At 53.7% G+C, this 15,767-nt stretch overlaps 1 protein-coding gene across 1 annotated transcript in view; it reads right to left on the bottom strand.

Annotated features, from left to right (window-relative positions):
- The window catches only part of PPP1R37 (protein phosphatase 1 regulatory subunit 37), a 101,964-nt gene extending 88,072 nt beyond the window's left edge, over positions 1-13,892 (bottom strand). The window contains exon 1 of the mRNA XM_023742770.1: positions 13,334-13,892. Within this exon, the coding sequence (XP_023598538.1) occupies positions 13,334-13,535 (202 nt within the window). The 5' untranslated portion in view covers positions 13,536-13,892. The remainder of the gene's footprint in view (positions 1-13,333) is intronic.
- Positions 13,893-15,767: the final 1,875 nt, after the last annotated feature.

Genomic DNA, 15,767 nt, shown 5'->3' with positions numbered 1-15,767 from the left:
GGATCCACAGAAGAGAGACAGGAAAGAAACACACCAGCATTTTAACACTGACAACATTCCAGGTGGTGTAAATCATACATCTGATAAGGGTCTTGAATCTTAGAACTTGATAATAAAAAGACAATCCAACTAAAAAATGGGCAGAGGATCTGAATAAGCATGTCTCCAAAGAAGATATACAAATGACCAATAAGCACATGAGAAGATGCACCACATCATCAGTCATCAGAGAAATGCAAATCAAAACCACAATGAGATCCCACTTCACACCCACTAGGATGGCTAGAATCAAAAAGACAGACAATTACAGGGGTTGGTGAGGATGTGGAGAAAGTGGAGAAACCCGAACGTCATACACTGCTGGTGGGAACATAAAATGGTGCAGACGCTGTGGGAAACAGTCTGGCAGTTCCTCAAAAAGTTAAACAGAGAATGGCCATCTGACCCAGCAATTTCACTCCCAAGTATATAATCGAGAGAAATGAAAGCAAATGCCCACACAAAGACCTGTACAGGAATGTTCACAGCAGTACTATTCATAACAGCCAAACAGTGAAACAAGCCAAATGTCCAACAACTGATGAATGGATAAATAAAACGCGGTCTATCTATAAAGTGGAATATTATTCAGCAATAAAAAGAAATACAGTACTGACAGATGCTACAACATGGATAAACCTAGAAAACATTATGCCATGTGAAAGAAGCCACTCACAAAGGACCACATATTACATGATTCCATCTACATGAAATGTCTGGAATACACAAATCCAGAGAGACAGAAAGTAGATCAGAGGGTGCCTAGGTCGGGGGAAAGGAGCCCTGGTGGCATGGTGCTTAAGCGCTCGGCTGTTAATCGAAAGGTCAGTGGTTTGAACCCACCAGCCACTCCGCAGGAGAAAGATGTGGCAGTCTGCTTCCGTAAAGACAACAGCCTCAGAAACCCTATGGGCAGTTCTACTCTGTCGTACAGGGTCGCTAGGACTCAAAGGCAGTGGGTTTGGTTTGGCTTTGGGACAGAGGAGGGAGGACAGGAGTGTTGGGGGGAATGATGGCTAAAGGGTGTAGGGGTTTCTTTTTAAGGTAATGAAAATGTGCTAAACTTAATGGATACAGAACTATGAATATACTAAAAACCAAGGAACTGTACGCTTTAAATGGGTGAATTGCATGGTATATGCATTATATCTCTCAATAAAGCTGTTTAAAAGAGCCCTGGCAGCACAACAGTTCAGAGCTCAGCTGCTAACCAGAAGTTTGGCGGTTTGAACCCACTCAGCAGCTCTGCAGGAGAAAGACCTGGCAGTCTGCGCCTGTAAAGATTACAGCCTAGAAAATCCTATGGGGCAGTACTACTCTGTCACATGGGGTCGCTTTGAGTCAGAATCAAGAGACAACAACAGAACTGTTTCAAAACAAAAATCCAGATGGTGAGAATAACAAGTGATTTTTATTTTTATTCTTTAGATTTTCCAACTTTTTTTTTTTTTTAAAACAATGAACAGTCCTCACTCCTAAGGTCAGAGAAGACTCAGAGTGCCCTGTCAGGGTACCGGCGCCTGTCCTTAGTAACAGTCATCGTTCAGCTTCCAGGGTGACTTCACACCCTTTCTCCTGCAGGGCCTCGACAGCTCCAGGAGGGTGTGAGGAGGAAACCAAGGCTCACACAGCCAAGGTCAGTGGGCTCTGTGGGGGGTTGGCGTTGGTACCTCAACTGTCCCAGAGCCCAGGTCCTTTCTATTAATAACTTCACATGGTGAGTTAGGGCTGGGGGACCATGTATGTGTCTTCAGTTCACACCCTGCCCCTCAAAGCCAGAGAGGTGGCCAGCAAGGACGGCAGGAGCGGCAGAGCTGGGCCATCCTTCAGAAGCTCCTCCCCTCTCCAGCCTGTTAGCTCATTTGTCAAACAAGGAGGTTCCACCAGATGATCGCAGGGCTCCGGAGAGGGAAGAGATCCGGGCTAGCCCTGGATTCTATGCTTGGCTGGACAGTCAGTGAGCAAAAGGCATATGGATCCAACAGCTGGTGGTGATACATTAAATCAGATGGCCCCGCCCTCCAATGCCTGCTCCACTCACTGGACTCGCTGGCCTAGGATGTCTTCCCCCAGGACCAGGCAGGACAGGCAGCTGTCAGACATGCAGGCTCAAAGTACAGCTCTATGGAGGTCACCGTCTTTAGGGGCTCTGCCCATACCCACCCCCAACTCCATCCTAGCAGGACAACACTCACTGAGCACCGGTGCTGGGCCTGGCATCGTGCTGGGGACACAACAGTGACCAAGACAGCCCCATCCCTGCCTCCTGGGGCTCCCAGGCCAGTGGGCGGACAGCCCCGTCTCCAAACAGGGACAACCTAGAGTGAGCAGGCCTCGGACAGGGAGCCCCAGGGCCAAGTCCAGGCCCAACAAGGAAGAAGGCTCCCTGGGAGACTAAAAACTTTCTGGTCATTCTGATCAAAGCAGGGAGAAGTGGGCCAGGAAGAAAATGAGCCCAGGCTGAGAAAAGAAGGGGATTACAGGGCCAGGAGTGAGAAGCAAGGAAGGAGAGAGAGGACAGAGGCTGTGCCGGGCAGGTGGTAGTGGGACACCCCGACATTCTCTACTTGCTCCTGTGACACATCGTCGGAGGAGGAAGGGGAATCGGTACACTCTGACAAAGGTAGATCAGTTACCAAGACCTCGCCTCTCTCGGCTCCCAACCCATGATGGGGAGGTGGTCCTGGGACCCATTAGTGGTGGGTGTGAGCTACACAGAGCAATGGGGAGACAGACACCAGTGGGAAAGGACCTTGGACACCATCTTGCTGCACAGAGAGGGCAAGTCCTTGGCCTATGACCCACAGCAAGTTAACAGCAAAGATGGGTCTGCTTCTAGGCCTGCACTCCCACCCTTCCAAGAGGCTGGCTAACTGGGGGTCTCCCAGGTCTTGTTCCCTCTCTCTACAGCCCTCCTCCTTGCTCCAGGGTTCCTTTTCTTCCAGAGCTGGAGCCAGGCTGCATGAGGGCAGGGCTGTTTATGTCCCCAAAGTCCAGTGTCACTCATGGCTTGCTTGTCCATGAGTATTAAGCTCCTGCCAGGCACAGGGCCACATGGCTTGGGCACAGGCAATACAATGGCCCCGAAAAAATAAACCCTGTCCTCATGATGCCTACAGTCTGGGGGGTAAGATAGCAAACCAGCAGGCCTATGGACGCAGATCACTGACCGCCTGCTGGGGGCCTATTTAGAGGTTCCGGAAGGAAGGATCTGCTGGTACTGGAGAAATGAGCCGGAACCAGCTGTGTGAGTGGGGCTGTGTGCTAGGAACTGAGAGGAAACCACCGTGCCTTGAACCCGGTGACTGCAGGGGCAGGGGAGTCCAGTGGTGGTCAGCAGGGGCAGGAAGGCCAGGTCACGCAGGGCCTCCCAGGCTGCTGGAGGGACTTTGGATTTAGTGTGAAAGGCGCGTGTCACAAAGCATGATGTGAATTTTTTTTTTCAAGACTGCTGTGGCTGCTGGGTGAAGAAGGGGATGGTGAGGGAGCAAGAAAGCTGTCAGGAGGTTCCTCTACCTCACAGGGCAGAGCCGAGTGGAGGCAAGAGAAGTGTGCACTGGCCAGGAATGAATGTGTGTGAATGCATGAACAAATGATCCAAGAACGAAATCCTCCTTCCCCTGCTCTCCTCACACCCCTGCCCTCCGCCACAGTTCTGAGGGCACCTAGGCTCCCAGCATCCCTAAGGTTCCTGGGTGTGCGCCGTGGTTTGGTAGCCCTGAGGAGCCAGGAAGAGGATGCGGTCCCTTGTGGAGCTTCTGGGTCCAGTGAGGGGAGATGGGCCCAAACAAATAACAACAGTGTGAGGAGGTGCCATGGGGGCACCGGAGAGCAAAGCGGAACTGTCTGGGGACTCAAGAGGCGTCACCAAGGAGGGGACGTTGGAGCCGGCACAGGAAGGATGAACAGGAGCTTGTGGGGAAAGGAAGGGACCACCGAACGGCACGTCAGAGCGGGAAAGGAGCAGCGAGCAGCCAGGCGTCCACTTGGGCAGGACTCGCCGCCAGCTCAGGGGTGTGGCCATCAAGGAGCCTCAGCGGCTTTTGGGAACCAGAGCAGAGGGTCAGCTCCCAGCTCCCCCCTCCCTTTACTCTCTCTGTGGCCCTGGCACCTGGTGAGCCTGTGTGGTGATGATAAAAACGAGTAACACATGCAAAGTGCTCACACCTGGTCAGAGCTCCAGAAATGTGGGCTGTGATCATCACCACCACACCCACCACAGGGTCACTTCCCTACGGTCTGCTTTCATCTTCTGGTGGCCCCCTTCCCTCCCTCTCTCCTGTTGTTGCTCTGGAGAACCAAGGGAGTTCAGCTGTGAAGCTGCTTTGCAAACCACACACCCCACCCCACCCCCGAATGTGAGCAGTTCTCCCACTGTCATGACGCAGCTGGCATGAGACGCTAAGACTACCGGGAGATGGAAGGGATGGGTGTGAAGGTATCACACGACTCTGACCCCAATGGGTCCCAAGTGGCAGCTTCCAAGAGGGGCCCGCCCACCCAACCAGGGAGGACATTCCCAGCTGGAACCCAACCCTGCTGGAAGAGGAGCCATGGGGCAGGCAAGTCACATGCAGACACTTCCCAGCTCCACTCCCACCCTGAGACAACCGCTCTGAGCCAGCAGTGAGAACTCACTTGAGTGCCTACTGTGTACCTCCCTCTACCCACCAATCATCCAACAGGAGAGCTTGCAGAGGGCAAGGCACCAGGAAGGGTTCTGGGGAGCCAGAAGCGAGACAGGCCTGCCCTCACAGAGCTTCCTTCCTAGTGAAGGGAACACAACCAAAGGATAATGGGTATCCATAACTGCTTTAGGCACCTAGCCAAGAATTCCCTTCCTGAAACTGGGGAGCCCCCCATCTCCCACACTAAACAAACACCAGACATAGCCTCCTGTGCAGCTTCAGCACAGGGGCCACACCCGGGTTGTCACACAAGAGGCTGCCCCCAATTGACTCTGGAGAGGGGCCGTGGTGGCCACCTCCAGCTTCCAAGGCATCACAGGCAGGCCTACCAGGAGCAGTATCCAGCGACCAGCGTGCCAGGATGCCCACAGCTGAGTAGCAGTGTCTGGGGCCCAGGGGCACCGTCAGGCATTCTGGGTATGCTCAGGCTGTGTAGGCCCCGGGCCTGGCTCTCTGGGCCAGTCCACTTGCTTCCCACCACCCCACGCCCTGGTGGCCCAGCCTTCTCTACTGAGGGGCCAGATGTCCTGGGCAGGGCCAGGCAGAACTGACTGGGGGCGAGGGGGAAGCTCTGAGATCAAACAAGATAATGATAATGGACAGGGAAAACTGTCACCTCAGAAGTGTTATAGAAAAAGCTGGCAATGGAAAAATCTGGGGGAAGAGGCAGTTCAGATAAAGCTAATGAAAAAATCAACAAAGTCAAATGTTGGCTAGCAGTCAACTCAGAGCCATGGAAGTCTAGAGCCCACAGGCTCCTGGTCCACATCATCTCCCTCATCTCCCCTCAGTCTCACCCCTTCCATGCCACCCATCCCCAGAGGGGGCTGTAAAAACACAAACCATGCACCTTTTTACAATTTCTGCAGCTCCCCTTGGTTCCCCTGGACTTCCCTCGGCCTTCAGGCTGAGCGAACTCCACAGCCCTGCCCAGCTGGTCTTACCACCTTCTCCAGCCTCCCCTCCTGCCCGTCACCTCCACCCCCAGACTCCCAACTCCCTCCCAAGACTGGCTGCCTTCCAGCAACTCGACTGCCCAGCTCCTTCTCTCCTGCTTCCCCCCTTTGCACACTGTTCCCACGGTGCCTCACCTGCCTAACTCCTGTCATTTCTTTAGGCCTCAGACGTCCCTTCGTCATCCAAGAAGCTGCCCTTGCCTTGTCCTCCTGCCCACGTACACCCTGTGCATGCTCCCTAATCAGAGTCCATGGCACCTGGTTTCAATTGTTTACTGTGTGTCTCCCTCACTTGACTGTGACCTCTGTGGAGGCAGGGACAGAGCTGTCTTCTCCTGCTGCATCCCTAAAACCTGGCTGTCCCAGGGCCTGAGGCTGAGCGGCATGCCAAGCTGAATGAATGAGGCGGCACACCCATTCACTTCTTCAGGAGGTATGTACGAGCGCCTATTCGGTACCAGACACCATGCTAGTGCAGGAGGGGCATGTGCAAGAGCCAAGGGTCAGAACTGAAACAAAGGCTCGAGCTGTCTGGGAACAACAGGGCCCTCTGCCTCCTTAGTGCCACACAGTCGGCCTTTTACTCAGTCTGTTTTTCATCCCTGTCACAACCCTGCAAGACCAGAGCTGTCCTCTCCATTTTACAAAGGGTAAGGGTTACAGATGAAGACACTATATGGCACGCAGAACTGAACGCAGCCACTTGCCTAAGCACAGGCAGCCACGTGTAAAGGATGCAAGTGTAGGCTCTAGAGTCAGACTGCCTGCGTCTGAATCCCAGCTTGCCAGTGACTGGCTGTGCGAGCTCGAGTAAATTACTTCACCTCTCTGTGCCCCTATTTCCTCATCTATACAATGGGAATAATAGCACCTACCCACTGGGGTAGCTGGGAACATTAAATGAGAAGATGCTGTAAAATGCCTGGCACCATGCCTGGCCCCTGGGAGGCAATGACAGGTGACTGTAAGGCCACCCAGAAAGCAGGACTTGACACCCAGGCCTGCCCAGGCTCTAGGCCAACATGCTTTCGGCTCACCTCCAATCTATGCAGCTCCCTGAAGTCAGACATGCCAGCATTCACCTATCAATTTGCTCCAAAGCAAGTCTGTGGTCAACCCCAGCCACCCTTGAACTGAGGTCTTGGAAGGCATTCTTGGGCTTGAGCGCTAAAGATGGGCCAAGCACAAGGATAGCCAAACCCGGCTGTGTGTCACAAGGGCCTGGGAGTTTTTGTAAAATTGCAGATTCCTGGCCCCCACGCTCAGAAACTGCTTCAGGGGGTCTGGGTGAGGGGCTTGGAAATTTGAGTTCCTGTGTAGGCTTCCCACAATGTGGTTTGGCTGCAGCCAGCCCAGCCCAGGACATTTGGCTCCGCGGTTCTTAATACTGAATCCCCATGTAACATTCATGAGAGCCATGCTCCCACGCTCCCAGAAACACACACTCACGCACACATGCACTTCTGCAGATTCATTCAGTGACTACTCCCTGGGTGCCTTCTGTGCGCCAGCGTTGTGCGCTCTCTCTGGGGCTCCTGGACAGATGCCAGAGCCTGCCGAGGGGTGTCTCGGCCCAAGCCTTTGTCCTGGCACAAAGTGGATAAACTACCAAGAAAAAAAAGTTTCTCCCAAATACCATAGGACGTTGGATCTGAGAAAAAAACCTCATTCCTCCTGACGTTTGTCCCAGTGCCTGAACACTCCTGTGCCCAGGCGGGGTCGCAGAGGCGGGGACACGTGGTCTCTGCCCTTGATGCAGAGTTGAAGGTGGGAAGAATGCGGGCAGCCGCTGAGTGTGCAGACACTGAGAACTGTCAGCGTTTGGAAGAGCTGGCGACTCCAGCATCTGGTGTGCTCGGGATCTGGCCTGGCAGAGAAGGCCCCCACACAACGGGACTGTTAACAACCCAGTCACCTCGCGGCGGGACAGAGCGCTGGGGTGGGGGGCCCATTCTACAGAGGACACTAGGCTCAGGGAGCACTGCAATTTGTCCAAAGCCATCAGCTGGTAGACAGAGAGGGTGTGGTGAAAATTGTGAGTTTGGAATCCTGGTACCCGTGCTGCCAAGCCAGGCAGCCTCTCATGCTGGTGGCCAAGTGCTGATTTTGTCTCATCTCACAGAGGTTGGGTAACTTGCCCACAGTCGCCCAGCTTGTCAGAGATGGGGGCGGGCCTGAAGCCTGAGCTCGACCCCACGCCTGAGCTCGACCCCACGCCTGGTCAGTGACCCAGGAATGGCTGGGGCACTCATCACGGAGGTGCTGGCCTCTGAGGGACAGCAGGATGCTGAGGGAGATGTGGGCAGGAAAGATGAGTGCAATCACACAACAGAGGCAGGGAAGGGCAGTGCAGAATCTCCAGCAGGAGGAGGTGAGCTGGGGTCCAGGCGGAAATCAGAGCAGAAGCAGCTCCCTCCCAGCATCAACGCTGCCCCTGACTCCCGTTCCCTAGTCCCCACACCACCACCACATACACTAAAACACGCTGGTTCTCTTAACCTAGAGCCTCATTTCTACCCGACAGGTGTATTTCTACCTGTCAAACCAGTTTCAAGCACTCAATTTGCAGCGCAGGTTTCAATGAGAACAAACAGTATGGCATTTCCACCCTCTTGGGTGCCCATATAAGAACACCATGGCCACTGTCCCTCCCTCTGCTCTTCCCATATCCTCCCTGCCCTCCCTACCCCACCTTCAAGCTCAGGTGGCCAGAGACACCTTGCCTATTTGGGTCCCCTTCACCCTGCAACGCCTCCACTGCACATGCCATGCGGAGTTTCCTGGTAGGCAAAACCACCCCCCACCAACTCCAGGACTGACTCCTAGCTGGAGGTCAGGGAGTGGGGAATGAGTCATCAGAGGACTAGGGGGGCTGCGGGCTCCCAGATTGTGGCTGGCGTCATGTGCGCTAGATCACAAGCTCCGCTCGCTCTCAGGCTGCCTCGCAAACCCCACACCTCCTCCCCGCGTGCAGCTCAGCTGGGGCTAGAAGATAGCCTCGGGCCATTCCGGCAGTTTGGTCTGGAAGGATTCCTGGTACCTGTGGGGCCTGGGCCCTCAGAGGACCAGGAACCACCGGGCCTGCCCTCAGGGGACGGGTCGGGGGCAGCTAGCCAGGCCCTCTTCCACGGGCACCAGCCCCCACCCCCAGGACAGCACTGTGCCAGCCCTTCCACTCACCATTTCCACCCAGCCTCATCGGACCTTCACTTCCTCATCCACACACTTCTGCTCCCTGTGGAGACCCTGCCCCCGCCCAGCTCTGGCTCATCTCTCAGACATCCTGGGTGGCCAGGAGGGAGGGGAGCACGGCCTCTACTTTGCAGATGAGGAAACAAACAAGGTCCAGCAAGAACAAGGGCCTTGCGGAGGCCACACAGCCTGTGGTAGCCAGGCAGGCCTAGAAACCAGGCCTCTACTCCCAGGCTGCAAGGTGCCTCAGCCCTTTCCATATGACCGCACACAGGCACCCATTCAGGCATGATTGCTGCATGTCCTTTGAGGGGGGCTGGGGCAATGGTGGAAAATAGGACGACTCAGCATTTACCCTCCCATTCCAGTGGGGGAAAGACCACTGACAAGAAAACAAACATGCAACGTAACATCAGCCGGCCATTAGTACAATGAGGAAAAGAAAGCAGGCCCCATCGCGGGGTGGGGTGGGGGGGCCAGGGAGGACCAGCATGTGAGATGGAAGTCAGGGAAAGCCCCTCTGAGGCACTGATGGACCCCACCAGCTCCATCCCCCAGCCCTGGACCCCTGTGGGGACCTGACAGAGGCTTTTACTCTCAGGCAGACACCACTCCAACGCTAGCCCCTGCCCTCCTCCACCGCAGCAGAGAGGTCCCTCTGTCAGGGAGGGCCAAGTGCTCCTCAGGGCAAGGCTCCGCCAAGCGGGAATCCTGTGCTGGCCTCCCCCCTTTCTTCAATGCTGCCTTCTCCCAGCCCTGGTACTCTCCTCATCCCCTGGCCCAGGCACTTCTCCATCTCTACTCTGGATGGACAGCTTCAGAATCACCTCTGTCAATTGAGATTCACCAACTCCTCTGTCACCCCTTGGCCTTTGGGGTCATGTCACTACAGCAGGTGCCAGAGTAACTCTTCCATCACCCTTCCCACTCAGATGACCCCCCCCCCACCATGTTTTCCTTGAGGCATACAGCCAACTCCAATCAATCTTCCACCCTATACCAAGACCAACCAACCCCTCCCTGCCCAACCCAACACCGTTCGGCCTCTCAGCTAGGTAGCTCTTGGACCAACTTTCTGTACCACAGTTCCTCTTCTACAGCCTGGCAAATCCTCCACCTCCCTCAGCCCCAAGGCTGGTCAACAACTCTGTTGTCCTCCCCAGGCACAAAGGCTACCCAACTGCTCCTTGGCATTGGGAGGCCTCCAATTTGTCTGTAAATCCATTGTCCAAACTCACCAACTTCACCAATGACCCCTACACAACCCAGGTCTAAGATCACACAACTCCCTCACTGCCTGGCCCACTCAACACCTCTCCTCAGCCAGTACAGACCAACTCTTCCAGCCCATAAATTTACCGACTTCTCCATGCCATCACCTCTCCAGCTCCGACCAACGCCTCCGGAGTATGAGTCCTGACCTGTCCTTGCTGCCCCTTTCCAAACCTTCAATAACAAGAGACTCCCCCAGCCTGTAAGCTATCACTATCCCCACCCTTAACCAGGGCAGACCAATTAGCAACTCTCAACTCCCAGGCAGATTCCAACCAACCCTCTCTCTTTAAAGACGTTTCTTCCTTCCACTCAAACTCTTTCACTGCCTCCGCAAGGCAGCCCAAATACTTCAGCCCCTGGAGGGAAAATCTGCTTGAATAGTTAAAAAAAAAAGTCGCCCTCGAGTCAATTCCAACTCATGGCTACTCCATGTGTGTCACAGTAGAACTGTGCTCCACACGGTTTTCAATGGCTGATTTTTTTAGAAATAGATCACAGGACTTTCTTCCAAGGCACCTCTGGGTGGATTCAAATCTCCAGCCCTTCGGTTAGCAGTCAAGCACATTAACCGTTTGCACCACCCAGCGACTCCACCTGAATAATAGCAGCTGCTACTTACTGAGGTCTTACTGTGTGGCAGGAACTTACAAAGGCTATCTTGTTTAATTCCTACAACTACCCTCCAGTAGAAATGAACACCTTCATTTGCAGAGAAAGAAACCTAGAAGCTCAGAGAGGAAAAAGAACTTCCTCAAAGCCAAACAGTTGGTTACAAACAGCTGTTCCTCTCCCAGGAACCAGCAGACCAGAAATTTCCCTTCCCAACCTGTGCCAAACTCTCTCCAACTGCCCCCACCACTGACCCTCCAGCCCACAAACTGACCATCTTCTCTTCCCCTCTCCCAGGGAGCTACATACAATCTTCAAATAACAAACTTCTCTGCTGCCAAGTCCTGGTCAGACTCCTCTCTCTTCCTCAGGCCAGCTAAGGCAGTTTTTCCGGCTCCTTAAACTGATTGTCTTTTGATTTACCCGTGGGTCAAACCTCTGTATCCTCCCCCTGCCCACAAACTGATCACCATTTGTCCCTCTCCTGGAAACTTCTGAAGCAGCAACATCCAGGCCCCAACCCCAGAACCAACTCCTCTATACTGGCCCCTAAAATGACCAACATCGCCTTAATAATAATAATAATAATAATAACTGCACTTTCGTGACAGCTCACTCTGACCAATCACTTATCATACACAATCTCTTTTAGTTCTTTCATCAACCCTGTGGCATGGGTATTATCACTCGCTTTATAGATGAGAAAACTGAGGCTCAGGGGGAGTGAAGTAACCAGCCCAAGGTCACAAAGCAGGTATGTGGCAGAGTCAGGATTTGACCTAGAGCCTCTGCTCTTAACCACCACCCTACTTTGCCTCCCCAGGTCTCTCCCGCTTCCTGCTCCAAACTCCCTAGACTGGATACCACGCTATAGCCAGAGCCCATTCTGACTCTTCCCTTCCTTGATCTCAGTCCTCCAAGCCTCCAACCTAAAACTGACCATCTATCCCTGGGGACTACAGCCGAGGAACCTGGCTGGCTTCCAGCGCCAAGAGTCTTAAATTACCCACCTTCTCTTTAACAATAACCAGCCAAGCTGGCATTTTTGGCAGCTCCCTGTATGTTCGGTTTCCAGTTACCATGTTTCCCACCCTCGCCCCCACCCCCAGATCAAAGCCACCAACTCCTCCACTGCCCACAGACTGGCAACTGTTCCTACTCCTTTCCAGGGGTGGGGGCGGGGCGGGAGCAGAGCCAGCAGACCAACTTCAAGAAGGCCATGACTGGTCTAATTCCTCTCTTCCCAGAAAGACCAAGAGGCCTCCCTAGCACAGAAAAAGACTCAACACTGCGGTCCATCTCCCAAGTGCCCAGAGACCTGCAACTTTCCACCTCCCCAGCCCCATGGGTCCACCACACTCCTCCAGCTGTCCTTTCAGTGCCAACACTAACCTGACCTTCTAACCCCTAACTAACCATCTTCTCCAGGGGGCCTATAATCCATTGACTCCCCCATCTCCCAACATCTCAAATCACCAAGCTTCTTCAATGCTCTCACTTTCTACCAAGCAGCAAGTCCAACTCCTGACCTGTTGTTGCTGGCTGCCATCGAGTCGATTCCAACTCATGGCGATTCTATGTGTGCAGGGTAGCACTGCTCCATAGTTTTCAAGGCTGTGACCTTTCAAAAGCAGATCACCAGGTCTGTCTTCTGAGGTGCTTCTGGGTGGGTTCAGACCTCCAATCTTTAGGCTAGTAGTGGAGCACTTAACCCTTTGTGCCACTCAGAAACTCCCCTCCTGAACTGATAACATTCTCCAACTCTTTCCAGGAAGGAAAAAAAAAAAAAAGACAACTTTTCTATAGCCAGACCCCTGAATAACTGAGGAATTTCTGCTCCCCCCCCCACCTTTTTTTTTTGTGGGAAAGAGGAGGCATGCAGTGACTTTTCTTCTTCTGAATACCAAGATCTAAAACCTCCTCTATCTCACCCCACAACCATACTGACCACCGACTCTGCTCCTTTTCTGGGAGTTAACCCTGACTCTATTTTCCCAGCCCCAGAATTTACCAACTCCGCTACAGCCACTGCGGGAGAAAGATGTGGCAGTCTGCTTCCATAAAGATTTACAGCCTTAGAAACCCTATGGGGCAGTTCTACTCTATCCTATAGGTTGCTAGGAGTCAGAAGCCACTCGACAGCAACGGGTTTGGTTTTTTTTTTCTACAGCTACAGTCCAGGTTTATCCCTTTTTCTCCCTTCAGTCGAGAAAGTGACCAACATTTCCACCGAAGGCTTGAAGACCAGCAACCTACCCCGCGTTCCATCCCCCATGGGCCCATCAAACTATTTCGACTGCCATTTCAGAGCCAATATTGACCTACTCTTCCTCCATGACCGCTCTCTCTGTCCTTCTCTGGAGGAACTATATACTTAAAGGACATAAACCAGCTACTTTTCATCTTCCCAATCCTATAACCACCCTCTCCTCTAACCGCCCCCCCCCCAGCTCCAAACTGTCTCCTTAAATCATCATCAGGTGCAACTTCATGAGCGCCACCTCCGTGCTGAGCGCCCCACTGACCCCTCGCGACTCCCAGGTCCCCCCACGAGCCCGCACCCGCCGTAGCTACCGTGTCTCCAGGGATCTTTGGGCTCCACCGCTCCGGACACGATATCCTCGTCGGACGGGAACGTGACGCGCTTGGCTGCAGCCTTGAGGCGACAGTCGGTTGGGGACGACGCGGGACTGGGGGGCCGGGCCTCGGCGGGGGCCTCCTCGGCGTTGCCGTCCGCACTCGGCCCGGGCGGCGCCTCCTGCGGCGAGATCTCCATCTCCGCCGCCGCCGCCTCCTCACGGGGGCCCCGGGGACATGCCCCGGGCCCCGGACTTGTCTCTCCGGGCCCGCCTGCCGTCCCGGGGCATGGGCTCCGCCGCTGCTTCACGCGCCGCCTCCGTCTGCTCTCCTCGTCGTCGTTGTCGTCGCCGCCGCCGGAACCCTAGCGCGCCGCCGTCAAGCCCCGCGCGCGCCTGCTCGTCCGCAGCCGCACTTTCGCTAAAGGCCGGTGAGCTTGCCGTCTACTAAGAAAGGCAGCAAACCAATTTAAGCTACTTGCAGGAAGAGTTGTCTCACAGGTGACACGGAGAAGAAAATAAAGAGCAGACAGAGCCACGGAGAAAAGAAACGTGAGCAGTGAATCTGCAAAGCAGGAACTGCAGGATATGAAGGGCGGGGCGAGATGGACGCCGTCTCCCGGAGCAGCGCGCAAGCGCGAACCCAAGCCCCCCCCCCCCCCCCGCGCAAAACACACAGACTCTACCCCCGCTGGTTTCTGTTCTGACTCGCACGCATCCGTCACGAACCCAGGTGGCGGAGAAGGGAATAGAGGTGATACAAATGAAAACATCTAGTTGGCGAGGTTAGGCTAACTGATGAGAGAGGCAAAAGGATGGAGAACTTGAAAGGCAATAGGAGCTGTGTTAAATATAAGTAGAGATGATGGATGCTGACGAATGGGGACCCTCTGCCTGGAGAAACCTAAACCCCCTTGCTAGTCTCTAGCCTTCCACCTGCAGGCTGCAGTTTCATCAGGATTTCTCTGTACTTGGATAAAAACCAAAAAACCCAAACCCATTGGTGTTGAGTCGATTCCAACTCATAGCGACCAGGGCAGGGGCGGCTGGTGGATTTGAACTCCCGGACTTTCGGTTAGCAACCGTAGCTGTTAAACACAGCGCCACTAGGACTCGCATTGCTTAAAATATAATTTAATACTATATGCTAAATCAAATATGAGCCCATGAGGGCTATCATATCCCTGATTTTTTTTTTTTTTTTTAATAACTGTGAGAGAAGGAAGCAATTCCAAAGGCAAGAGACGAATCTGCCAACCAAAACATCGGGTGCCCCTAGGGACCAGGCACTAGCTTAAGCCATACTTTACAATAGTTTAACGCAATCGCTTAACACTGATCTCCGCACTTTCGCCAGAGGCCAGTCCAACAGCCTGCAGAAGGCTGGGCTAAAACCAAAAAAGGAGACTTGGGAAGGGGCGAGCGACAGCGTTGCCAAGGCAACTCGAAAGCTAAGCCCAGGACTTCCAGAGGTGGCGTTGTGAATGGACGCATGGAAACTGAGGCTATCAGCTTCCTCCATTCAACATCATCGGCTGCCGCACTTTCACCACCAAAACAAACAAAACAAACCTCATCTATATTTTAATGGAATTCTTTGCTTACATTCTAAACTTGAAGGGACTACAAAAAGAGTCAGAACCCTTTTTTTTTTTTTTTTTAACTTATCTGCTAACAGTGGGGCTCAAGTGACAAGGGGCTAAGTGAAGTGAGTAGATGAATTGACATATGGACGGCCACGCTACATAGCTAGAGCAAAAAGGAGAAAGAGCAAAGCTTTACGTCTCTGGACTCACTCTAACACTTAATCCTCAACCTTTTATCAGTGTCGCCGCCAAACAAGGGCCCGACCATCACCAGCACATGGGAGGAGCAATGGGAGGAGCGCTTCGCACGACCGCGCCCTTCGCCTTATGAGTGTACATCCCCTCCGTGACTCCCCTCCCCCACACACCCGAAATTGACATCGATTCCGAGCCTCCCAATCCTGGCATTCAGGCCCCTTCTGTCATTCTCCCAGCGGTGGTCCAATACCTACACCTTTATCCGGGTTCCTCCCACCCCCTCGGGGCCGAGCTCCACCGCACTTAGCTCTTGGAGAGACTCCATCACCCTAAAACCAAAAAACCAAACCCATTGCTGTCCAGTTGTCCAGACTCATTGCTGTCCAGACTCATAGCGACACTATAGGACAGAGTAAAATGGCCCCATAGGATTTCTAAGGTTGTAATCTTCACAGAAGCAGACAGCCACATCTTTCTCCCATGGAGCGCTGGTGGATTGGAACCCCCATCCTTTGGACTAGCAGCTAAGCGCTTAACCACTGCGCCACCAGGGCCCCTGTTCCACCACCCCCAAAACCTGTCTGGAGCCCTGTGGGGTGCGCGCACACACACACACTTAAAAAAAAACAGGAGTCTAATTTTCTTGGG

The sequence above is a fragment of the Trichechus manatus genome, unplaced genomic scaffold (assembly GCF_000243295.1).
Source record: "Trichechus manatus latirostris isolate Lorelei unplaced genomic scaffold, TriManLat1.0 scaffold00216, whole genome shotgun sequence".
NCBI lineage: Eukaryota > Metazoa > Chordata > Mammalia > Sirenia > Trichechidae > Trichechus > Trichechus manatus.
This window is presented reverse-complemented; position numbering and strand designations above follow the sequence as displayed.